The sequence below is a fragment of the Entelurus aequoreus genome, linkage group LG10 (genome assembly GCF_033978785.1).
Source record: "Entelurus aequoreus isolate RoL-2023_Sb linkage group LG10, RoL_Eaeq_v1.1, whole genome shotgun sequence".
NCBI classification, from domain to species: domain Eukaryota; kingdom Metazoa; phylum Chordata; class Actinopteri; order Syngnathiformes; family Syngnathidae; genus Entelurus; species Entelurus aequoreus.
Genome location: NC_084740.1, coordinates 37,020,324 through 37,045,208, shown reverse-complemented (window position 1 = coordinate 37,045,208; position 24,885 = coordinate 37,020,324). Strand labels below are relative to the sequence as shown.

The 24,885-nt window shown below is 38.8% G+C and overlaps 3 protein-coding genes across 3 annotated transcripts in view; 1 reads left to right on the top strand and 2 right to left on the bottom strand.

Moving 5' to 3' along the window:
• The window catches only part of gmnc (geminin coiled-coil domain containing), a 38,821-nt gene extending 25,033 nt beyond the window's left edge, over positions 1–13,788 (bottom strand). The window contains exons 1-2 of the mRNA XM_062062128.1: positions 13,701–13,788; positions 13,481–13,591 (exon numbers count right to left, since the gene is read on the bottom strand). The gene's annotated coding sequence lies outside the window, so the exon portion shown is untranslated. The remainder of the gene's footprint in view (positions 1–13,480; positions 13,592–13,700) is intronic.
• On the top strand, positions 10,815–13,855 carry ostn (osteocrin). The gene is made up of 4 exons (XM_062062130.1): positions 10,815–10,887; positions 13,168–13,254; positions 13,492–13,643; positions 13,724–13,855. The coding sequence occupies exons 1-4, from the start codon at positions 10,846–10,848 to the stop codon at positions 13,815–13,817; spliced, it is 375 nt and encodes a 124-aa protein (XP_061918114.1). The 5' UTR covers positions 10,815–10,845; the 3' UTR covers positions 13,818–13,855.
• A 1,326-nt stretch (positions 13,856–15,181) lies between these two features.
• The window catches only part of LOC133658552 (protein IWS1 homolog), a 29,241-nt gene continuing 19,537 nt past the window's right edge, over positions 15,182–24,885 (bottom strand). The window contains exons 11-15 of the mRNA XM_062060716.1: positions 23,700–23,817; positions 23,511–23,622; positions 20,058–20,114; positions 19,829–19,940; positions 15,182–15,763 (exon numbers count right to left, since the gene is read on the bottom strand). Coding sequence (XP_061916700.1) covers positions 15,635–15,763; positions 19,829–19,940; positions 20,058–20,114; positions 23,511–23,622; positions 23,700–23,817 — 528 coding nt within the window. The 3' untranslated portion in view covers positions 15,182–15,634. The remainder of the gene's footprint in view (positions 15,764–19,828; positions 19,941–20,057; positions 20,115–23,510; positions 23,623–23,699; positions 23,818–24,885) is intronic.

The window sequence follows — 24,885 nt, the reverse complement described above, 5'->3', positions numbered from 1 at the left end:
ACCAGCAACATTGATATATTAAATTATGATGTATTAAGCATGTGTTTTTTTTCAGGGCTGATACCAATTATTAGTAAGTAGTCAAGGAGGCCGATAACCGATATTTGGAGCCGATATTTAAACATGACTAGTATACGTCAGTAAACAGTTGGACAAGGCTTTAAAGGCCTACTGAAATGAATTTTTTTTATTTAAACGGGGATAGCAGATCTATTCTATGTGTCATACTTGATCATTTCGCGATATTGCCATATTTTTGCTGAAAGGATTTAGTATAGAACAATGACGATAAAGATTGCAACTTTTGGTATCTGATAAAAAAAAGGCTTGCCCCTACCGGAAGTAGCGTGACGTAGTCAGTTGAACATATACCCAAAGTTCCCTATTGTTTACAATGATGGCCGCATGAAGTGAGAGAGATTCGGACCGAGAAAGCGACAATTTCCCCATTAATTTGAGCGAGGATGAAAGATTTGTGGATGAGTAAAGTGCAAGTGAAGGACTAGTGGGGAGTGAAAACGATTCAGATAGGGAAGATGCTGTGAGAGTCGGGGGTGACCTGATATTCAGCTGCGAAGGACTACAACAGTAAATAAACACAAGACATATATATACTCTATTAGCCACAACACAACCAGGCTTATATTTAATATGCCACAAATTAATCCTGCATGAAAACACCTCAGTGTTTGTTATGCTAGCTCCTAGCTCCTCTGCTAGCTCCTAGCTCCATATAAGCCGCCAATCCAATTCAAACACCTGCACAACACACACAATCACTCAGCCCAAAAGACCGTTCACCTAACCCAAGGTTCATAAAGCTTATTTATTTAAACAAAGTAACGTACGTGACGCGCACGTACTGGCAAGCGATCAAATGTTTGGAAGCGCAGCTGCTACTCACGGTACCTGATATTCAGCTGGGAATGACTAAAACAGTAAATAAACACAAGACATATATATACTCTATTAGCCACAACACAACCAGGCTTATATTTAATATGCCACAAATTAATCCTGCATAAAAACACCTACGTGTTTGTTATGCTAGCTCCTAGCTCCTCTACTAGCTCCATAGAACACGCCAATACAATTCAAACACCTGATCAACACACACAATCACTCAGCCCAAAAGACCATTCACCTAACCCAAGGTTCATAAAGCTTATATATTTAAACAAAGTTACGTACGTGACGCGCACGTACGGTCAAGCGATCAAATGTTTGGAAGCCAAAGCTGCATACTCACGGTAGCACGTCTGCGTCTTTGTCATCCAAATCAAAGTAATCCTGGTAAGAGTCTGTGTTGTCCCAGTTCTCTACAGGCGTCTGTGTATCGAAGTCAAAAGTCCTCCTGGTTAGAGTCTCTGTTATCCGAGTTCTTCGATCTTGACTGCATCTTTCGGGAATGTAAACAATGAAACACCGGCTGTGTTGTGTTGCTGCTGACTTCCTTCGCAAAATACGTCCGCTTTGCACCGAGAACTTTCTTCATTGCTTGCTCAGCTTCTTTCTCCATAATGCAATGAACATAATTGCAACAGATTCACCAACACAGATGTCCAGAATACATCCAGAATGAGATGAAAACAGCTATTTCGTATTGGCTTCAATGTGGAAGCCATACCCGTGTTCTACTGGCTACGTCACACGCATACGTCATCCTCAGAGGCGTTTCGAACCGGAAGTTTAGCGGCAAATTTAAAATGTCACTTTATAAGTTAACCCGGCCGTATTGGCATGTGTTGCAATGTTAAGATTTCATCATTGATATATAAACTATCAGACTGCGTGGTCGGTAGTAGTGGCTTTCAGTAGGCCTTTAAGTTGTTTATTTAACAATATTTTTTTAGGAAACCTGGGACCAGTTGCAACATATTGTTTTATGCGGCGCTAATGTTGCGTTTAGTTGAGCAGCTAACAACGTCGGGTGATTTCACAAACACCTTTATCTTTATCTTTTATTCCATGGCTTTTAACACTGAGTGATATCCATCCTGCAATGGCGCCCCATAATACACCTGCTGTGAACCTGTTTTTATGTTTTATTTATTTATTTTTTATCATGTTCTGTTTGTGTTGTGTTGTGTTTGCTCGGTTCTCTTATTATCTTTTAACCTGCCCATTGTACAGCACTTTGGCTACCCCTGTGGTAAATTTTAATTGTGCTTTATAAATAAAGTTGATTTGATTTGATTTGATTTATCTGCTGTATTATTGCACATGGTAATTGGGATTTGTTATATGTTATACAATAATATAATATAATATAATATAATATAATATAATAATATAAAATATCAGTATATAGTAAGGGTGTAACGGTAGGTGTATTTGTATTGAACCGTTTCGGTACGGGGGTTCGGTTCGGAACGGAGGTGCACCGAACGAGTTTCCACACGAACATATTAAGTAGCGCACCGCACGTTGGGCTACTACAAAATGCAAAAAGCCAGAGCTGGAAGATCCTCCTGCCTCGTAAAGATCTCCCGTTTGGGAACATTTCGGCTTCGAGGTGCGATACAACAATGGATAACATCGCTTCAACGAAGAGAAAGACGAGCGTGGTGCAAACACCGCATTCAAGCAGCCTCTCCTCGGCGAGTCAGGCAGGGCTAAAGCAATAACAAATGTTTTTATAGCAGCAGATTTAAGACCATATTGCATTAAAAACTAGATTTTGACCCACTTCTATGGTGGAAGAACAATGAGCCCATATATCCTCTTACTGCCAAGTTAGCCAGGCACTACCTCGCCATACCTGCTACCTCCGTGCCCAGTGAAAGGGTATTTTCCACAGCTGGAGACATTTTGACTGTAAGCAGGTCTGCTCTTTCTGCAGACAATGTGGTTAGACTGATTTTTCTGGCAAAAAACGTGAAAATTGAGTGAAAGTCACCAGGGTTAAAGGCTGGGGGGGCGGAAGAAAAGTTAATCTGAGGCTGAGTTGACTTGAAACTGTTTAAAGGCCTACTGAAACCCACTACTACCGACCACGCAGTCTGATAGTTTATATATCAATGATGAAATCTTAACATTATAACACATGCCAATACGGCCGGGTTAACTTATAAAGTGACATTTTAAATTTGCCGCTAAACTTCCGGTTCGAAACGCCTCTGAGGATGACGTATGCGTGTGACGTAGCCCGGCGAACACGGGTATGCCTTCCACATTGAAGCCGATACGAAAAAGCTCTGTTTTCATTTCATAATTCCACAGTATTCTGGACATCTGTGTTCGTGAATCTGTTTCAATCATGTTCATTGCATTATGGAGAAGGAAGCCGAGCAAGCAAAGAAGAAAGTTGTCGGTGCGAAATGGACGTATTTTTCGAAAGTAGTCAGCCACAACAGTACACAGCCGGCGCTTCTTTGTTTACATTCCCGAAAGATGCAGTCAAGATGGAAGAACTCGGATAACAGAGACTCTAACCAGGAGGACTTTTGATTTGGATACACAGACGCCTGTAGAGAACTGGGACAACACAGACTCTTACCAGGATTACTTTGATTTGGATGACAAAGACGCAGACGTGCTACTGTGAGTATGCAGCTTTGGCTTTTTTTTCCGTATGTACGTAACTTTTTAAAAATATATAAGCTTTATGAACCTTGGGTTAGGTGAACGGTCTTTTGGGCTGAGTGATTGTGTGTGTTGATCATGTGTTTGAATTGTATTGGCGTGTTCTATGGAGCTAGGAGCTAGCAGAGGAGCTAGGAGCTAGCATAACACGTACCGTACCGTACGTGCGCGTCACGTACGTAACTTTTTAAAAATATATAAGCTTTATGAACCTTGGGTTAGGTGAACGGTCTTTTGGGCTGAGTGATTGTGTGTGTTGATCATGTGTTTGAATTGTATTGGCGTGTTCTATGGAGCTAGGAGCTAGCAGAGGAGCTAGGAGCTAGCATAACACGTACCGTACCGTACGTGCGCGTCACGTACGTAACTTTTTAAAAATATATAAGCTTTATGAACCTTGGGTTAGGTGAACGGTCTTTTGGGCTGAGTGATTGTGTGTGTTGATCAGGTGTTTGAATTGTATTGGCGTGTTCTATGGAGCTAGGAGCTAGCAGAGGAGCTAGGAGCTAGCATAACAAACACGCAGGTGTTATTATGCAGGATTAATTTGTGGCATATTAAATATAAGCCTGGTTGTGTTGTGGCTAATAGAGTATATATATGTCTTGTGTTTATTTACTGTTGTAGTCATTCCCAGCTGAATATCAGGTACCGTGAGTATGCAGCCTTGGCTGCTAAACATTCGATAACTTGACCGTATGTGCGCGTCACGTACGTAACTTTTTAAAAATATATAAGCTTTATGAACCTTGGGTTAGGTAAACGGTCTTTTGGGCTGAGTGATTGTGTGTGTTGATCAGGTGTTTGAATTGTATTGGCGTGTTCTATGGAGCTAGGAGCTAGCAGAGGAGCTAGGAGCTAGCATAACAAACACGCAGGTGTTTTTATGCAGGATTAATTTGTGGCATATTAAATATAAGCCTGGTTGTGTTGTGGCTAATAGAGTATATATATGTCTTGTGTTTATTTACTGTTGTAGTCATTCCCAGCTGAATATCAGGTCACCCCCGGCTCTCACAGCATCTTCCCTATCTGAATAGCTTCAACTCCCCACTAGTCCTTCACTTGCACTTTACTCATCCACAAATCTTTCATCCTCGCTCAAATTAATGGGGAAATTGTCGCTTTCTCGGTCCGAATCTCTCTCACTTCATGCGGCCATCATTGTAAACAATAGGGAACTTTGCGTGTATGTTCAACTGACTACGTCACGCTACTTCCGGTAGGGGCAAGCCTTTTTTTTATCAGATACCCAAAGTTGCAATCTTTATCGTCGTTGTTCTATACTAAATCCTTTCAGCAAAAATATGGCAATATCGCGAAATGATCAAGTATGACACATAGAATAGATCTGCTATCCCCGTTTAAATAAAAAAAATTCATTTCAGTAGGCCTTTAATGTTGCACTTTTTGTATGTAGAAGAAAAGTTGTGTCATTTTATTTAATCTGAGCAACAACTTGAGGCAGTTTAATGTTGCACTTTATATGTAGAAAGGTTTTGTTAACAAACCAATTCTGAGCCTTATCTTATTTAGTTTTTATTTTATATATGTTGACTGCATTAACCTTGGCAATGGACCCTTATCATTCATGACTGCCTGCTGTTGCACTGATCAGCCGAGTGGTGGCTCACATCCATCACACACACAGCTATTTTAAAGCAATGTTAAAAGGATAAAGCCATTGTTTACAAATTTTGGTAAATAAATAACCAGAAAAATTATATTTTGTTGTTTTCTTACTGTACCGAAAATGAACCGAACCATGACCTCTAAACCATGGTACGTACCGAACCGAAATTTTTGTGTACTGTTACACCCTTAGTATATATAATACAGTATATATATAATATGTAAATATTACATATACACTACCGTTCAAAAGTTTGGGGTCACCCAAACAATTTTGTGGAATAGCCTTCATTTCTAAGAACAAGAATAGACTGTCGAGTTTCAGATGAAAGTTCTATTTTTCTGGCCATTTTGAGCGTTTAATTGACCCCACAAATGTGATGCTCCAGAAACTCAATCCGCTCATAAGAAGGTCAGTTTTGTAGCTTCTGTAACGAGCTAAACTGTTTTCAGATGTGTGAACATGATTGCACAAGGGTTTTCCAATCATCAATTAGCCTTCTGAGCCAATGAGCAAACACATTGTACCATTAGAACACTGGAGTGATAGTTGCTGGAAATGGGCCTCTATACACCTATGTAGATATTGCACCAAAAACCAGACATTTGCAGCTAGAATAGTCATTTACCACATTAGCAATGTATAGAGCATATTTCTTTAAAGTTAAGACTAGTTTAAAGTTATCTTCATTGAAAAGTACAGTGCTTTTCCTTCAAAAATAAGGACATTTCAATGTGACCCCAAACTTTTGAACGGTAGTGTGTGTTATATTGCTACTATGGTACATTTTTTGTCTACTTTACACCTTTTGTTTTCGCCCTCTTTTGGTGCCCTCGTGTGCATTATCCTTTCCATCCTTTGTAACTGAGCTACTGTGTGGAACAATTTCCCATGTGGATCATTAAAGTTTGTCTAAGTGTAAGTCTTATTGCGTGTGTCTAACAGGAGCATCAACATTTGCCTTTCAAAATAGGAGAAATCTCCTGGGAAAATTGTTTAAAATTTTTTTTTAAATCAATATAACCTGTACAATTTATGGATTTGATACCCTGAAATATTGCTAACATTTGAACAAAAAAAAAAAAACCTTGGTAGATTATAGTTGAGACATTTTTCAAGCTGGCTGGCTGTCATTTCTTCCTGGATGTTACACAAAGTATGATAATGTGTGAGCTGCTGCCTGCTACTCTTCACTCATATAATAAGTCTCCTATTTGTCAAGATATTCACACCAAGTTTGGATTTTGGGCAGCCTGACACCTTCTATGTTAGCTACTTCTCTTTGTTTTTAATGTCTATTTTCTGCTGGATTTACTCTCTATTTTTTGCTGCAGCTGTCACATATACTGTAATATTGTACATGGTAATTGTTATATATTGTATATATGATATAGACATAATATAATATATCAGTATATATAATATACTATACATATATTATGTAAATATTACGTATATGTTATTTTTATATTTCTATATTTAGTCTATTTATACCTGCATTGTCCTTTCCATCCTTACACTTTCCATCATTGTAACTGAGCTACTGTGTGGAACAATTTCCCTTGTGGATCATTAGTTTGTCTAAGTGTAAGTCTAAGCAATATCGTTTCTGTCGTTTTCATGTCCATCTATCCCTGTCGCGTTATTGGATTGAATCGCGGAGCATGAAACTCGCCCCGGGCTGTGTTGCGGACGGAGGCTTGTCAAGACACTCCATTGCCGCGGTAGCGCAAACAAAGAAAACCACCTGGGAAAGCAGGACAAAAATTTGATTTCCTGGCAAAGAGCGGAGACGTAGTGTAGACCAGTGATTCTCAAACTGGTACACAAAAGAATCCCTTACTGTATGTTCAAACGCAGTGTTATTGTTCAAACTCGGTGTGATATTACTATATTAGATGTACTTTTTTGTAATGAATACTCAGGTCTGCTAAGCTACTGTATTTTAACGTTGGTCATTAAAGTTAAAGTTAAAGGCCTACTGAAATGAATTTTTTTTATTTAAACGGGGATAGCAGATCCTTTTTTTTATTTAAACGGGGATAGCAGATCCATTCTATGTGTCATACTTGATCATTTTGTGATATTGCCATATTTTTGCTGAAAGGATTTAGTAGAGAACATCGACGATAAAGTTCGCAACTTTTGGTCACTGATAAAAAAAGCCTTGCCTGTACAAGAAGTAGCGTGACGTCACAGGTTGAAGGGCTCCTCACATTTCCCCATTGTTTACACCAGCAGCGAGAGCGATTCGGACCGAGAAAGCGACGATTACCCCATTAATTTGAGCGAGGATGAAAGATTCGTGGATGAGGAACGTCAGAGTGAAGGACTAGTGGGGAGTGGAAGCGATTCAGATAGGGAAGATGCTGTGAGAGACGGGTGGGACCTGATAGAGTGTAGTGCAGGACGTATCTTTTTTCGCTCTGACCGTAACTTAGGTACAAGGGTTCATTGGATTCCACACTTTCTCCTTTTTCTATTGTGGATCACGGATTTGTATTTTAAACCACCTTGGATACTATATCCTCTTGAAAATGAGAGTCGAGAATGCGAAATGGACATTCACAGTGACTTTTATCTCCACAACAATACATCGGCGAAGCTCTTTAGCTACGGAGCTAACGTGATAGCACATCGGGCTTAAACGCAGATAGAAACAAAATAAATAAACCCCTGACTGGAAGGATAGACAGAAAATCAACAATACTATTAAACCATGGACATGTAAACACACGGTTAATGCTTTCCAGCCTGGCGAAACTTAACAATGCTGTTGCTAACGATGCCATTGAAGCTAACTTAGCAACGGGACCTCACAGAGCTATGCTAAAAAAATTAGTTATCCACCTACGCCAGCCCTCATCTGGTCATCAACACCCGTGCTCACCTGCGTTCCAGCGATCGACGGAGCGACGATCATAGATGCGGTCGGCGGCCCGGAGACGGAGGAAGTCAAGGTGAGGTCGGCGGCTAGCGCGTCTGTTATCCATCTCAAAGTCCTCCTGGTTGTGTTGCTGTAGTCCGCCGCTATTACACCGATCCCACCTACAACTTTCTTCTTTGCAGTCTTCATTGTTCATTAAACAAATTGCAAAAGATTCACCAACACAGATGTCCAGAATACTGTGGAATTTTGAGATGAAAACAGAGCTTTTTGTATTGGATTCAATGGTGTACCAATACTTCCGGTTCAACGATTGACGTCACGCGCATACGTCATCATATATAGACGTTTTCAACCGGAAGTTTAGCGGGAAATTTAAAATTGCACTTTATAAGTTAACCTGGCCGTATTGGCATGTGTTGCAATGTTAAGATTTCATCATTGATATATAAACTATCAGACTGCGTGGTCGGTAGTAGTGGCTTTCAGTAGGCCTTTTAAAGTACCAATGATTGTCACACACACACGAGGTGTGGCGAAATTATTCCCTGCATTTGACCCATCACCCTTGATCACCCCCTGGGAGGTGAGGGGAGCAGTGAGCAGCAGCGGTGGCCGCGCTCGGGTATCATTTTTGGTGATTTAACCCCCAATTCCAACCCTTGATGCTGAGTGCCAAGCAGGGAGGTAATGGGTCCCATTTTTCTAGTCTTTCGTATGACTCGGCCGGGGTTTGAACTCACGACCTACCAATCTCAGGGCGGACACTCTAACCCAGGGGTCACCAACGCGGTGCCCGTGGGCACCAGGTAGCCCGTAAAGACCAGATGAGTAGCCCGCTGGCCTGTTCTAAAAATAGCTCAAATAGCAGCACTTACCAGTGAGCTGCCTCTGTTTTTAAAAATGTTTTTATTTACTAGCAAGCTGGTCTCGCTTTGCCCGACATTTTTAATTCTAAGAGAAACAAAACTCAAATTGAATTTGAAAATCCAAGAAAATATTTTAAAGACTTGGTCTTCACTTGTTTGAATAAATTCATTAATTTTTTTACTTTGCTTCTTATAACTTTCAGAAAGACAATTTTAGAGAAAAAATACAACCTTAAAAATTATTTTAGGATTTTTAAACATATATACCTTGTTACCTTTTAAATTCCTTCCTCTTCTTTCCTGACAATTTAAATCAATGTTGAAGTAATTTTTTTTTTTTTTTGTAAAGAATAATAAATACATTTTAATTTAATTCATCATTTTAGCTTCTGTTTTTTCGACGAAGAATATTTGTGAAATATTATGATTAAAATTCAAAAAAATTATTCTGGCAAATCTAGAAAATCTGTAGAATCAAATTTAAATCTTATTTCAAAGTCTTTTGAATTTCTTTTAAAATTTTTGTTCCGGAAAATCTAGAAGAAATAATGATTTGTCTTTGTTAGAAATATAGCTTGGTCCAATTTGTTATATATTCTAACAAAGTGTAGATTGGATTTCAACCTATTTAAAACATGTCATCAAAATTCTAAAATTAATCTTAATCAGGAAAAATTACTAATGATGTTCCATAAATTATTTTTTTTATTTTTTTCAAAAAGATTCGAATTAGCCAGTTTTTCTCTTCTTTTTTTCGGTTGAATTTTGAATTTTAAAGAGTCGAAATTGAAGATAAACTATGTTTCAAAATTTAACTGTCATTTTTTTTGTGTTTTCTCCTCCGTTCAATTAAGTGTAAATATCATTAATTATTAATAATAACATAAAGTTAAAGGTAAATTGAGCAAATTGGCTATTTCTGGCAATTTATTTAAGTGTGTATCAAACTGGTAGCCCTTCGCATTAATCAGTACCCAAGAAGTAGCTCTTGGTTTCAAAAAGGTTGGTGACCCCTGCTCTAACCACTAGGCCACTGAGTAGGTTTATGTTGGTACTTAGAGAGCAGAGTGTTTTTTATGAGGTGAAAAAGTTTGAGAACATCCCATTGGTGTCGGCGATCGGCACTGCAAGGAGAGAAAGGAAGGGGCGTGGCCCTGTGAGCGCCGCGGTGGAAGCAGCTGAGCAGAACTCTCACAAGAACTCAAATGAATGCTTTGTCAGATAGCAAAACATATTTGGGGGGAATTATTGACAATGACGGTCATTTTTATTCTTAAATTAATTTTAAAAAATTACTTTTCTCATGCAGGGCAACTCTTTACTTATGTCTATTTTAAAATACTCTTATTTGTATATATTGTATATGCTGATGTAGTGATGTTGTCGTTGTTTAAAATAAATAACAAGCCGATATCGATAAAAAATTATCGACTATGGACGCCAATAAATAATCTCCATTTGTGTTTGTGGACTGTAGCATACTAGCAAGTGTTTGTAATAATTGACCCTCTCACACGGCTGAATAAATCAGCGACATATTGGAAACAGTATGACGCAGTACAAGCACAATTGATGACGTTATTTTAAACAACAGGGGATCAAGGAAAGATACTGGTGGGACGCCTCAAGACTAGGACTTCCTGTTGCGGTCTTTTTGGGTTTATACAACAAAATATGGTGGGGGTTATTTCTGATTGTTATTAAGTTGTGAGGAGACAAGGGGATAAGGAAAGGTTCTAAGAGGAGCTAATTGACATGATGATGCAATCGCACACATGACACAGAGTGGAAAAAGGGGGACCAGGAAGTGATGTCACAGAATTGCAGGCTGCTCATTGGACACGAGACGGACAGCTGCAATAAAACCTGACATGAAGCCTGCACACGGCGACAGACCAACGGATACGTTGAAGGTAAGATGCGTGTGTGTGTGTGTGTGTGTGTGTGTGTGTGTGTGTGTGTGTGTGTGTGTGTGTGTGTGTTTGTGTGTGTGTGTGTGTGTGTGCGCGTGGGTGTTCATGTGTGCGTGTGTGTGTTGTGAGTCATGCTGTTTCCACTGCACATTGATGTTTTTACATCTTCAGATTTTTTCTTGCTCTTTTTCAGACTAAAAGCATTTTTATGAGTATAATATGAAAATATAGTGAAAACAGTAATGTAGTACCACTAGTGTATTACAGTAAAAATACAAACGTTGAACAGAGGAAAAAGAGCAGGAAAGATGATTCATTAAGTGTATGAATCAGTGCCGTAAGTTATTTTAACATGTACATGGAAGCAGCTTGAAATAATTGCTATTTATTTCAATAAATAAACAAAAATAATTGCAACTTTTGCATGATTATGTATTTCCTGGTTATTTCAGTAATACAAGCAATAATAATATTCACATATTTGCTACTTTTGCTCTTAATATTTGGACACACTTTTTGTGAATAAATAGAAAAACAATTACAAAAATATTAGTGAGTTTTTATTACCAAAATGTATATGGCAACACAAACAAGCTGCCTGGAATAATTACATTTCTTTAAGCAATTCAACAAAAATAATTGCAACTTTTGCATGATTTTATGTTTGCAGGTTGTTTAAGTAATAATAGCAGTAATGATATTCAAATATTTACAACTTCTGCTCTTAATCTATGCACACAATTTTTGTGAATAAATACAAAAACAATCAAAAAATATTATTGAGTTTTTATTGTATATGGCAACACAAACAAGCTGCCTGGAATAATTACATTTCTTTAAGTAATTAAACAAAAATAATTGCCAATTTTGCATAATTTTATGTTTTCAGGTTATTTCAGTAATACATAATAGTAGTAATAAAAATCTAATATTTACAACTTCTGCTCTTAATCTATGCACATTTTTTTTGTGAATATATAGAAAAACAATTTTTTAAAAAAATTAAGTGAGTTTATATTACCAAAATTCATATGGAAACAAACAACCTGCCTGAAATAATTACATTTCTTTAAGTAATTAAACAAAAATAATAGCAACTTATGCACGATTTTATGCTTGCAGGTTGTTTAGGTAATAATAGCAGTGATAATATTCAAATATTTGCAACTTCTGCTCTTAATCTATGCACACACTTTTTGTGAATAAATAGAAAAACCATTTAAAAAACATGAGTTAGTTTTTGTAACCACATTAAACAAAAATATCTGCAACTTTTGCATGATTTTATGTTTGCAGGTTATTTAAGTAATAATAGCTGTAATAATATTCAAATATTTGAAACTTCTGCTCTTAATCTATGCACACGCTTTTTGTGAATATATAGAAAAACAATAAAAAAAAAAAAATTAAGTGAGTTTATATTACCAACATTCATATGGAAACACATCAACCTGCCTGAAATAATTACATTTCTTTAAGTAATTAAACAAAAATAATAGCAACTTTTGCACAATTTTATGCTTGCAGGTTGTTTAAGTAATAATAGCAGTGATAATATTCAAATATTTGCAACTTCTGCTCTTAATCTATGCACACACTTTTTGTGAAAAAATAGAAAAACCATTTAAAAAATATGAGTTAGTTTTTGTAACCACATTAAACAAAAATATCTGCAACTTTTGCATGATTTTATGTTTGCAGGTTATTTAAGTAATAATAGCTGTAATAATATTCAAATATTTGCAACTTCTGCTCTCAATTTATGCACACACTTTTTGTGAAAAAATAGAAAAAACACTTAAAAAATATTGGTAAGTTTTTGTAACCAAAATGTATATGGCAACACAAAAGTTGAGCATGATGTTGAAGATGAAAGAAGACCAGGATATTCTAGTGAATGGATTAATTTACTTTGTGTGTGTGTGTGCACATGAACCTGCACTGTGCGTCATCAAGAATGTGTTTGACGTTGGCGGCGTGTGTGTGTTTATGTGTTTCTTTACGTGGGGTTGCCAGTGTGCATGTCTCGCGAGGGCAAAGCAGGAGTTCGTTTTTGGACGCTCAAAAGGCGTTTATTTGCAGGGATGGAAAATACTAAAATTAGCCTGATGTTGCTGGACAATACACATCAGCACAGCTAAATCGGGTCTGCTGTGTGTGTTTGTGTCTGTGTGTGTGTTCCTATGGAGGTCTTAGTATGCCGCTAAAATGTGTAGTAGTAAGTAGTAACTAACCATGGGTCAAGGGGTGTGTGATGCATTCAGGTGCTGTTTGTTACAGATGTACCTGTGTGGCTGTCTGCTCTTTATCTGTCTGCTGGTCATCACTGTCAACCAACACTACGCAGAGGAGAACACACACCAGCAGGTCAACACACACACACACACAAGTATTGGGACAAAAGTGTTCATAAGCGACCAGACTAGAATCATACTGAGCAAAAGCAAGGACCATAAAGGCGTGCTTGGAGGAGTTTGGTGTAGAAGAACTGGATCAGTGACCTCACAACCAGGCTACTGTTCCCCAAAAAGCAGTTCGAGATGCCACATTTTCCTCACGTTCCCCTTCCCTGTAAACCCTTTTGTTCTCCCACCTGCGTTCCAGCATGCAGACGGGTCCAGGGCAGGCGGGTCAAAGCTGGGCGTGAAGCTGGAGAACGAAGCCATGAAGCCAAAGTGGAGGAGTTTTCCTGTCAGTGTCTCTCCTTTGGAGCGTCGGTCCGTCGGCGTTGCAGCCAGCAAACAAGCATCGAGCAGGTAAGATGTGTTACAATGACAACGAAGAGTCCACTGTGACATCACCGTCGGTCTCACCTGCGACCTGCTTTTCTTCCAAGCACTAGACAAGTCATTGAGTTGCCACGGCGACGGCTGCGTCTCCCTCCCATGGACAGGATCGGAATGCGACACCTGCCAAACAGGAGAGGATAGGCTACATATATAACATAATGTAATGTAATAATATATATATATATATATATATATATGTATATATATATATATATATATATATATATATATATATATATGTATATATATATATATATATATATATATATATATATATATATATATATATATATATATATATATATATATATATATATATATGTGTACATATTATACATAAATATATATCATTATAATATATTAATATGATGGATACATATTTAATAATGGATGTATAATTCATATAATTGGATATTAAGAGTGTGTGAAAGTTTGACTCCTACCTTGTTTACTTCCGTGACGACCTTCTTAAAGTTTTGTAATCAATCAGAAACATCAAGCAGCTAAAATGCATCGAACATGGATGAGTGTGGAGAGAGTGTTTTGCATTTTTCCCCATCATTACTCTAATGGATGATCGGTGTAATTTAAAAATGTTTTTTATGGTTTTTGGATGTTTTTCATAATACCTACAATATTCAGAGGGCAGGTTGTGTTATGTGTGACCATGTGTGTTGACATTTATGTTAAAGTTTTGGACCATGACTAGGGAAGGTTGTTTGGATTGTGTCATATAAGTAAATGAGAGTTATTTCCTCAAAGTACTTTCAAGGGTCATTGGTAAGATTTAATCACATTGTCCACAAGATAGCAGCAAACATGTAACCTGATGCTTTGTTGAACACATAATGTCTCGCCATAATTAGGACACTACTGCTCCAACCTCAGGGTACGCCCCCATTAGGACAGGTGAGGTAGTGTAGCAAGCCTTCACTTCATATGACCATTAATAATCACTGGTGATTGTCTTCTGTTTATCAGACCCCCCCTGAGCCACACCCACCACCTGCCAATCAACCATCCCACTCTTCTATACTTTCAATCTCAAAATGTGCCTTTATGAAACACATAAATATTGAATAAACAGACTTTTAATCCCCCCTTGTCATTAACGATAGATATTTGTGGTGGCGGGAGGGCAAGATGTCACTGTTTAATTTGCATAATTGGCTGAGACGTATTTTACAAATTGCTAAAAAAAGACAAGTATTATGTTGAGTGTTTCATATTTTACTTCTTCCATTTCTGCTGTTTTTGAAATTGTATTTCATTTCTAGTGTGCCTATAAAAACAGGCTTCCTGTAAAGCCAATTTTTTAAAATAAAATGTTTATTTGTGGCAGTCCAAATGTATTCATGGCAGGCCGCCACAAAAATAAAAAAATATAAGGGGAAAATGTTCAATAAAACATCCAACATCTTTATAATTAATCAATATATTTAAGTTACCTCCTTTTCTTGACTAGAACATATTTCATAAATATTATTGTGTGTAAATATTAAAAGTTGCGGAGTCAAGTTGGCTTTGAGTTTTTATTAAGAAAAGTGTCATCGACTGTATGCTAAGGCTCGACAAACTGACCCAGAAGCAGTTGTGACATCATCACCATTTGTTGAGACCTGATAGAGCAGACCACAGACCTGAGCAGCAACAAAAAGGTTGAACAAATATAATAACAGAAAAGATTTGAGCCCGAAGGGTTCCGAACAGGTCTGAGCTCTGCGAGCGTCCATTAGAGCTGTCAATGTGGCTCGTGGACGCTAAAATGTCACGTGACCAAGCAATTTTCACTGACACCATGTCAGCATCATGATGACCGTTTGTGAGGGGAGACGCTCCACACGGCATGAGAAACAAGAGATTTAAAAAGTGCAAAAGAGTGGGCCAAGCTCAACCTAACGTTTAAAAAAGAAAACAAAAAACAAAAGGAAATAGAATAAATCCTAAGGGGCTGAAAATCAGAGTGGCATCTTGTTGCCCTCCACGCTGATTTTGACGGCGTGACCTATCTTGGTGAGGCGGCGGATGTCGGCGAATCGTCGCATCTGTTTGTCCACGCGGTTCATCCCTCCTCTCTTCATGGGACCCTGAGGGACGCACAGAAAGCATGCAAGTTTTAGTCAAAGCAACACATTGCTGTTGTCACGGCGACAGGAAGCAGCGTCATGTCATCCCAAGTCGGACGGACAAGGCACACGCACGCACACGCACACCGATCAGGTTAGAGCGGGTGGGATTGTGAGTGTCTATCACTGCAGCATCATGCAGGAAGCACTTACTGCCCCCCTCAGATGAAGAGCAGGTACTACAGGGGCATTCTGTTGCCCTCCACGCTGATCTTGACGGCGCCCTGAGGACGTTGCCGCTTCCGCTGCTCGGCAAAGCGCCGCTTGTGCTTCTCCAGGAGACTGAGGCCTTTTTTATAGGCGTTCTGCAGAGGACCAATCACAAATCACCAATGCTCCACTCTTCTTAGGGGCCGCTGTCCTTCCTTGGTTTGTGCTGCTTACAAGTGCTTGAAGGGCTGTGAATCTTTGGTCGTCCCACGATTCGATTCAATATCGATTCAAAAGGATTCTCTATTCATTCAATACATAGGATCTACCCCAGTCTGCTGACATGCAAGCAGAGTAGTAGATTTTTGTATTGTAAAGGACAATGTTTTATCAACTGATTGCAATAATGTACATTTGTTTTAACTATTAAATGAACCAAAAATATGACTTATTTTATCTTTGTGAAAATATTGGACACAGTGTGTTGTCAAGCTTATGAGATGCGATGCAAGTGTAAGCCACTGTGACACTATTGTTCATTTGTATTTTTATTTTATTAATGTCTAATGATAATGTCAATGAGGGATTTTTAATCACTGCTATGTTGAATTTGTAACTAATATTGATACTGTTGTTGATAATATTCATTTTTGTTTCACTACTTTTGGCTATGAAAGTAGCTTACCACCACCACCAGGTGTGAATGAATGATGGGTTCTCACTCCTCTGTAAAGCTCTTTGAGTGTCTAGAAAAGCGTTATATAAATCTACTCAATTATTATTATTATTATTACTTTTGGTTTGTTCTGTGTCGTGTTTGTGTCTCCTCTCAATTGCTCTGTTTATTGCAGTTCTGAGTGTTGCTGGGTCGGGTTTGGTTTTGGAATTGGATTGCATTGTTATGGTATTGCTGTGTATTGTTTTGTTGGATTGATTAATAAAAAAAAAAATAAAAAAATAAAAAAAATCTATTTTTTAAAAATGAGAAAAAATCGATTCGAATGGCAATTCTCACGTTGTGCGATTCAGAATCGATTTTTTCCCACACCCCTAATATATATATATATACTTTGTAAAATGAGTTATTTACACAGAAATATTTTGTAAATGTTTATTTTACAAAGTATACCTTAACTGTTTTCAAACAATCCCTGTAACACGGCAGTAAAACGGCTGATCAAACAAACCAGAGGTCATCGTCATGGACCCACTAGATGCGGAAGCGAGCTCTCCAATCAGTTAAACAGACTGAATAACTCCACGGTGACGTTTTGGTGGATTTGTGAAACAAACAATACAAAAAGAATGCCATTGTAAGTTAAAAATACTAACACAGACACTTGTAAACATGTTAGCATATTAGCTAATGCTAAATACAAATGTACAAATATGCATGAAAACACTCCTACCGACATCACACATGGGACGGTTTAGTAAGTAAGAATTGTTTTAGTTAAATTGTGAAACTTGAAGTGGTGAATAAAGAATCCTTTCGAGCAGAAACACTACGGACGGTTATACTTCTGGTTCAAGGCATTAAAACAAAAAGTACATTTCCAACCCGCAACACCTGCAGTGAGCGAACTTGTCCAAAAGATGGCGCCATAGCACAAACAATAACACCCCATTTCAGTGTCTCCGCGTGGGTTTAATGAAAACTATTAAACACAAAACATTATGGCCATTCGCAAAGAAAAACCCAATAAAATTAGTCGCACCATTTTATAATTTGCATGGTTCAAAGCGTGTGAATAAAGTAGCGACTCATAGTCCGTAATTTACGGTAGAAAGTATGAAGTTCTGTAAATAATCTTGTTGACTGACACCCGGATTCCACTGGAAGCGTAATTGCTATTCAACGGCACCGCCACAAAAAGTCTCCGCCCTCTGCCGTCCACCAATCCTCACTGCCGTTCTGATGCGCATTGTTGGGGCCCCGCCATGCAGTTAAGTGGTGCAGACTTTTCCGAGATCTCACAAATTCGCGCATGCTCAAGTGATAAGTGGAGTTGTAGTAATTAAAACAAAAACAGCTTATTCTGTCCTTCCAGAGGAGAAGAAAGGAAGTCACAACCTTCGTTCAACGAATGTTCTGCAATTTGTCGTCCCCAAAGTAAGAACTGAACTGAGCAAGAAAGCATTTAGGTTTTCAGCAGCGAAGGCTTGGAATAACCTACAATCGAATATTAAACTTCAAACCCTTGTTACGTTGAATGAGTTTAAAGCTTCTGTGAAAGGATTGCAGTCTACCTTGTCTGTATGCACATGTGTTATGTGAGCAAGTTTTAATGTCGTAAATGTGATGTTTTATGTATTTGTTTACTGTTTTTAATGTAACCTTGCTGCTGCCCTCTTGGCCAGGTCTCCCTTGGAAAAGAGATCTTTGATCTCAATGGGATTTTACCTGGTTAAATAAAGGCTAATAAATAAATAAATAGAAACAAATACACTCTGTCCTGCAATCGAAAATACATAACAGGTGATGAACGGCAACACCGCATAACGTCTCAAGCTTTTCCGTCCATCATTACCCGTTGGCGGTCATCTGTGACGGCACCGACTTGACTTGTGGAAAAGACGACAGTTTTGCCTTGCCGAACGAGTACTTTATTTTTGTATTCGTAGCAAATACCACAACAGTAACATCATCCCTGGCGAGCACTGTGCATGCACGGCTCCAAAATAGCTGTCCAGGATATGACTGTAATATGATTATTTGATGTTGGAACTCCAGAATCAGCATGTCCTCATCCAATTATGTCAACGAGGTGAAATTACCTAGGAAAACCTTTGACAAATAGGACGTTTCAAAGTGTAAAATATGATTCGCCTTGCGCACGGACTATTTCATTTTGAAAGTAAAAAAATATTTTGTGTTTGTGCATGACTTCCTGTCCAACACAAGCAGATTTTAGCCGAAAGTAATCTGCCATGTTGTGACTACCGTCAAAAATACAAACTCTTTGTATATTTAGCGCAGAGATGAGAGATCGACCCATATGGTCTTTTTAGGGCCGATACCAATTATTAGTAGTCAAGGAGGCCGATAACCGAAATTTGCAGGAAAACTTAGCTAAACATGAATAGTATACGTCAGTTACAGCTGCATAAGGCTTTACGTTGTTTTTTAACATTATTTTTGAGGAAACGTCGGACATGACATTTTATGCGGAGCTAATGTTGTGGTTAATTTAGCGCCAAAAACTTTAGGAGTTATCACAAACACCTTTATCACGTGTCCAAGAGGAGCATCAACATTTGCATTTCAAAATATGGCAGATATCCAGAAAATTGGTAAACATATGAGATTTTACTACATCACAATAACTTGCAAACTAATCCATTTAATAGCGGTTTATGGATTTAAAACATTGTAAGGTTTTCCTCGTGAGGAACCCTGTGCAGCCAGCTTAGCAGAAAGGAGCACTGGTTGATACTACTAACTTACTCTCTACTTATCACAATTTTTAATACTAAATACTGGTATCATACGTGTGTTGTATTGTATCTGCTAAAGTCGTTCTGTTGTAATTGTATGTAAAAAAAAACAAAAAACGGCCAATATCAATAAAAAAAAGGCTAATATCGATATAAGTCAAAATGCCAAAAATCGTCCCGGCCGACATTCAGTCCATCGCTTGCAGGGACGTGGTACCGCACAGGCATTGGATTGCCGTGCCATAAGCAAGGGGTCCACCGTTGGTGGAAACTGACACATTGATTCGAATGGAAACGGAAAGAGTCTGCCGCCCCTCCGCAGCCATTGCACATCCAGCGGAAATCCGGGGTAGACAACCACAGTAGTGTGTTGTGTTTCATTACTTTGTTTCTTTTCACACCTTGATCGACGAGGAGACGTTCAGATTGACCACTTACCCTGCTGGATTCCATCTCCATGTTCCATTTGGGTCGCACGACGTAGTCTTTGTTGGAGGGCATCGGCACGCGAGCCCTGGCACAGAAGCCTGGGTCTCCGGGTCGCAGCGCTCTGTGGACCGCACACAAAGTTAAACAATATTCATGTCAATTTGAACTGCGTTTTTTTCGACCTCTCATTGAATTACACGCGAGTCAGCAGTTACCATGGCAACACTATCCAACTTACTTCTCCTCTCCCGTCAGCTGCTTCTCCAGGTCTCGACGTGGCGTCTGACCTCCAGAACTGAGGAGACAAAGAGGAGGAGGTCAGCGTCATGATAGGGACTTGACCAGTCCACTGAACCAGGACCTGCTCCTCAGGTCCAACCTCTCATGCGGTTATTGTTACTGGTCACCGCAGAGCAGCCAACATGACATCACACACCTTCCAGAACATTCCGGAACCAACAATGAATGTCTCTGAAGGTTCTGATTATTTTCTCTTTAACCCTAAGCTACCCCCGTGTCCCTTTTATCCTGACACGTTGGACAGGTGAGCATGCGTGTTGGTTAACATGCAACACCTGCTATTCATCTCAGCCTAAAAGGGGCGGGGGGCTTTAAACTACCACGCAAAGGCTGCAGAAGCTTGCATTGTCTCTGCTAAACTTTGTACTGATGATTTGACCACGCCCACTCTGAACGACTAAAACAGGAGAAGGAAGAAGAACAACCAGACCGGTCACAGGTTGCAAGCATGCGTTTGATGAGAGAACCTGCTTGGTGGAGAGAAGACGTCTGGTTCCTGCGCCCTCTCCGCCTGCTGAGGCTGACTGGGAGGACGAGGAGGAGGAGGAGGGGAAATGAAAGAAAAAGAGGAAAGGAGACACTGAAGACTAGAACATGTGTGCTAAGGACAGAATGAAGTAGGGCTGGACGATTATGGCAAAAATCACAATTAATAACACGATTAATCATTAATTTGAAAACATAAGTATTTATTGTACCGCTAAAACTCAAGTTTGAATATAAACAACCGGATAGAAATTGGTAACGAATAAACAAGTAAAAAGTTATAATGGTTATAATAATAGTAACACAAAATACACATAAAGTTTGATAAAATGTTTGTTAGTTTAATGCAAAAATCCTAACATTTATTGGTACAATACATCTTTGGACAATTTTGACCAATATTTTAGGTCAAAGCATACCGTATTTTTCGGACTATAAGTCACAGTTTTTTTCATAGTTTGGCCGGGGGTGCGACTTATACTAAGGAGCGACTTATGTGTGAAATTATTAACACATTACCGTAAAATATCAAATAATATTATTTAGCTCATTCACGTAAGAGACTAGACGTATAAGATTTCATGGGATTTAGCGATTAGGAGTGACAGATTGTTTGGTAAACGTATAGCATGTTCTATATGTTATAGTTATTTGAATGACTCTTACCATAATATGTTACGTTAACATACCAGGCACGTTCTCAGTTGGTTATTTATGCCTCATATAACGTACACTTATTCAGCCTGTTGTTCACTATTCTTTATTTATTTTTAAATTGCCTTTCAAATGTCTATTCTTGATGTTGGGTTTTATCAAATAAACTTTCTCCAAAAATGCGACTTATACTCCAGTGCGACTTATATATGTTTTTTTCCTTCTTTATTATGCATTTTCGGCCGGTGCGACTTATACTCCGGAGCGACTTATACTCCGAAAAATATGGTAATTGTGTAAATGTATCAATAAGTACATTATGCTTGTGTAAAGTATGTTTAGAAACCTTTATTTTGTTGCCGCAGTCAGAGCGGATGTTGTGCACGGCGCTGTTATTGTGAAGGAGTAGGAAAGTGTGCTGCTGTTCTTAGCTTGACAGTGTGGAGACGACTTTAGGCTACGTTCACAACAACATAAGCAGGCGAGATGTGTTGTGGGTAGAGATGTCCGATAACATCGGCCTGCCGATATTATCGGCCGATAAATGCTTTAAAATGTAATATCGGAAATTATCGGTATCGTTTTTTTTATTATCGGTATGTTTTTTTGTTTTTTTTTTAATTAAATCAACATAAAAAACACAAGATACACTTACAATTAGTGCACCAACCCAAAAAACCTCCCTCCCCCATTTACACTCATTCACACAAAAGGGTTGTTTCTTTCTGTTATTAATATTCTGGTTCCTACATTATATATCTATATATATCAATACAGTCTGCAAGGGATACAGTCCGTAAGCACACATGATTGTGCATGCTGCCTGTCCACTAATAGTACTAACCTTTAACAGTTAATTTTACTCATTTTCATTAATTACTAGTTTCTATGTAACTGTTTTTATATTGTTTTACTTTCTTTTTTATTCAACAAAATGTTTTTAATTTATTTATCTTATTTTATTAATATTTAAAAAAAGGACCATATCTTCACCATACCTGGTTGTCCAAATTAGGCATAATAATGTGTTATTCCACAACTGTACATATCAGTATCGGTTGATATCGGTATCGGTTGATATCGGTATCGGTAATTAAAGAGTTGGACAATATCGGAATATCGGATATCGATAAAAAGCCATTATCGGACATCCCTAGTTGTGGGTGTATGGATTGTTCTTGCTAGCTCTAGCTTTGTAGTTTAGTCTGTGTTTCTAGTGGCCGTCTCCCCATTGTTTAGTTCAGAACGGGGCTGTTGAGTGTTTAGGGGAAGAATGAGCACTATCGGACACATTATTTTCCCATACAAACGTTCCTTCTCCTCACAATGACGGCATTTCACTCACATTTATGTCAATTTCCCTGATATTCTGCGTTTAACAGCAGATTACGATTTATTGACCAATTCTGTGATTCCGTTTGTGGTTACAGGAATGCTACAATCATGCGCCAAACTTTTTTGATGAGTTCAGTGATTATTGATAAGGCATACTCACACTGGGTCAAATAAAAAGGAGCAACCATGATGAGATCCCAAACTTCTAGTAGACGTGCTCTTTTTTTAACTCGTTCGCTCCTCATCAGTTTCGCCCATTATAAAATAGACTGAGGGACAGTTTTTAAAGCCGGGCCATGGTCCTCTTAAATACACACATGTGACTGTGTCATTTCAGGCACAAGTGCAATACTTTTGTGTGTGTAAAATACCTGGTGTGATAATCTGCTGTTAATATAACTAATATAAATTAGATTCCAGTTTATTTGTATATATTTCTTCTACATTTTTTTTCTTTTTTTTTCCCTTTTCCATATATATTCTTATATTTATTTCAAAATTGTCTTATCATTTACCTGTTCTGCAATGAGGAGAGAATCCATGCCCAAAATTTCGTTGAACTGGTGTACTGTGCATGCTTGTGCAAGGACAATAAATATTCTTATCTTATCGATCATTAATCGTTTTTTTCGATTATAATACTTTTATGATCGTGGGAAGCCAAAATCGAAATTGTGATTTAATTTCCATTAAATGTTCAGCCCTAGCATGAAACAAAGATGATGATGGAGGTGACCAATGAGATGCCAGGAGCACGAAGCTAGCTGGTTAGCGTGATGAAGAAGACAATGTTATTGTGCGGTGCTGGCAGACATGTGACGCCAGATTGTCCAATCAAAGTTCAAAGACGTCAGCTCTTGTGGTGGAGGATATAAGAGAGGTCAAGGTGAAGATATGGAATAGGCCAGTAGGCTACCTTAGTCGTCTGCGCTGCGGCATCTGCTGGTCGAGGTCCCGCTGCTGTCGCTCCTCTCTGGTCATTCCCTTGTAATTGGACGTCAGGCCAAAGATGGGCCGGGACCACTCGTCTGGACGCAACACAACGTATATTTGGTACTTCTCCTTTTCTCTAGGAACATTCCTTTAGAGTATGAAGGCCGCTTACTGATGAGCTTGAGAGCAAGGTCTTTGTTGGATCGGGATTCTTTGGGGTGTTTGTACAGGAACATGACGGCACGACCAATCCCGCTGTGCTTTAGAGTCTCCTGGCTCACGCTGGGCAGCTGGGAGTTCGAACACGACGACAAAACAACCGTTTGTGTCAGTGGGCATGGCTAGGGTATCAGTGACATAATGATTGACACGGGTGCTTAATCTGTACTTTTGAAAGAGACAAATATATAAATATAATTATAAATACAGATGTCCGATCGTGGGATGGGATCTAAGCCCATCTCAGCCCAACCCATCTTTACTACAGCTGTGTCCCAGCCCTCACAGGCTAAAGATTGTGCTCGCATGAAAGATTTCATGTGAGCTCAGGGAGACCAAGTTACTTGTTACACACTGGGAATGTAACGATACGAACATTTCATATCACGTTATTGTGACCAAAATGATCAATGTATTGTTTAATGTGCTCAAGAACTACTTATAAACACACTGAAACATTTTGACGACATTATTAATTAAAAAAACAAAACTTCTTATGCTTTACTGAGTGTTTTTCCCCCCATAGTCCCACACTGCGCCCCCTACAGGAGCATAGTTTAAAAGTGGCTTCTATTGTTTTTCTTTTTCCCTCCCACTTTCAATAAGACCAAAACAACCTGTCAATCGCTATCTTTGGGGCCCGGTTGATCACGAAAATATTAGAAAAAAATCAGTGAAACCCCCACCCGGAGAATGACCAACAGACCCGCAAACATGCACTTATTTTAACTCCTAAACACGCCCACACACCTCTCTTTTAGCTTCTCATACAGCCGATCTTGACATTACCCGGTCTGCTTACTTTCATCTACGAAACATTAATCGACTTCGCCCATCCCTTACCCCACATACTGCTGCCATGCTAGTCCGTAGCCTTGTCACCTCTCGCCTGGATTACTGCAACTCTCTCCTGTTCGGTCTCCCTCACAAACTTCAGCTTCTCCAGAACTCTGCTGCCCGGATAATCACCAGAACCCCTTCAATCCAGCACATCACCCCTGTTCTGCAGCAATTCCACTGGCTACCCATCAAACACCGTATACACTTTAAAAAAAATTCTCCTCACTTTCTATGCTATCCATAACCTCTCTCCGACCTGCTCCATGTCGCCACGCCCTCACGTTCCCTAAGATCCTCTT

Bases quoted from the DNA above. Each gene is read 5' to 3' on its own strand.
- ostn (XM_062062130.1), top strand. From the start codon at position 10,846: ATGAAGCCTGCACACGGCGACAGACCAACGGATACGTTGAAG. The intron at 10,888-13,167 runs GTAAGATGCGTG...TGTTTGTTACAG, and splicing joins GACCAACGGATACGTTGAAG to ATGTACCTGTGTGGCTGTCT. The intron at 13,255-13,491 runs GTCAACACACAC...CCTGCGTTCCAG, and splicing joins AGGAGAACACACACCAGCAG to CATGCAGACGGGTCCAGGGC.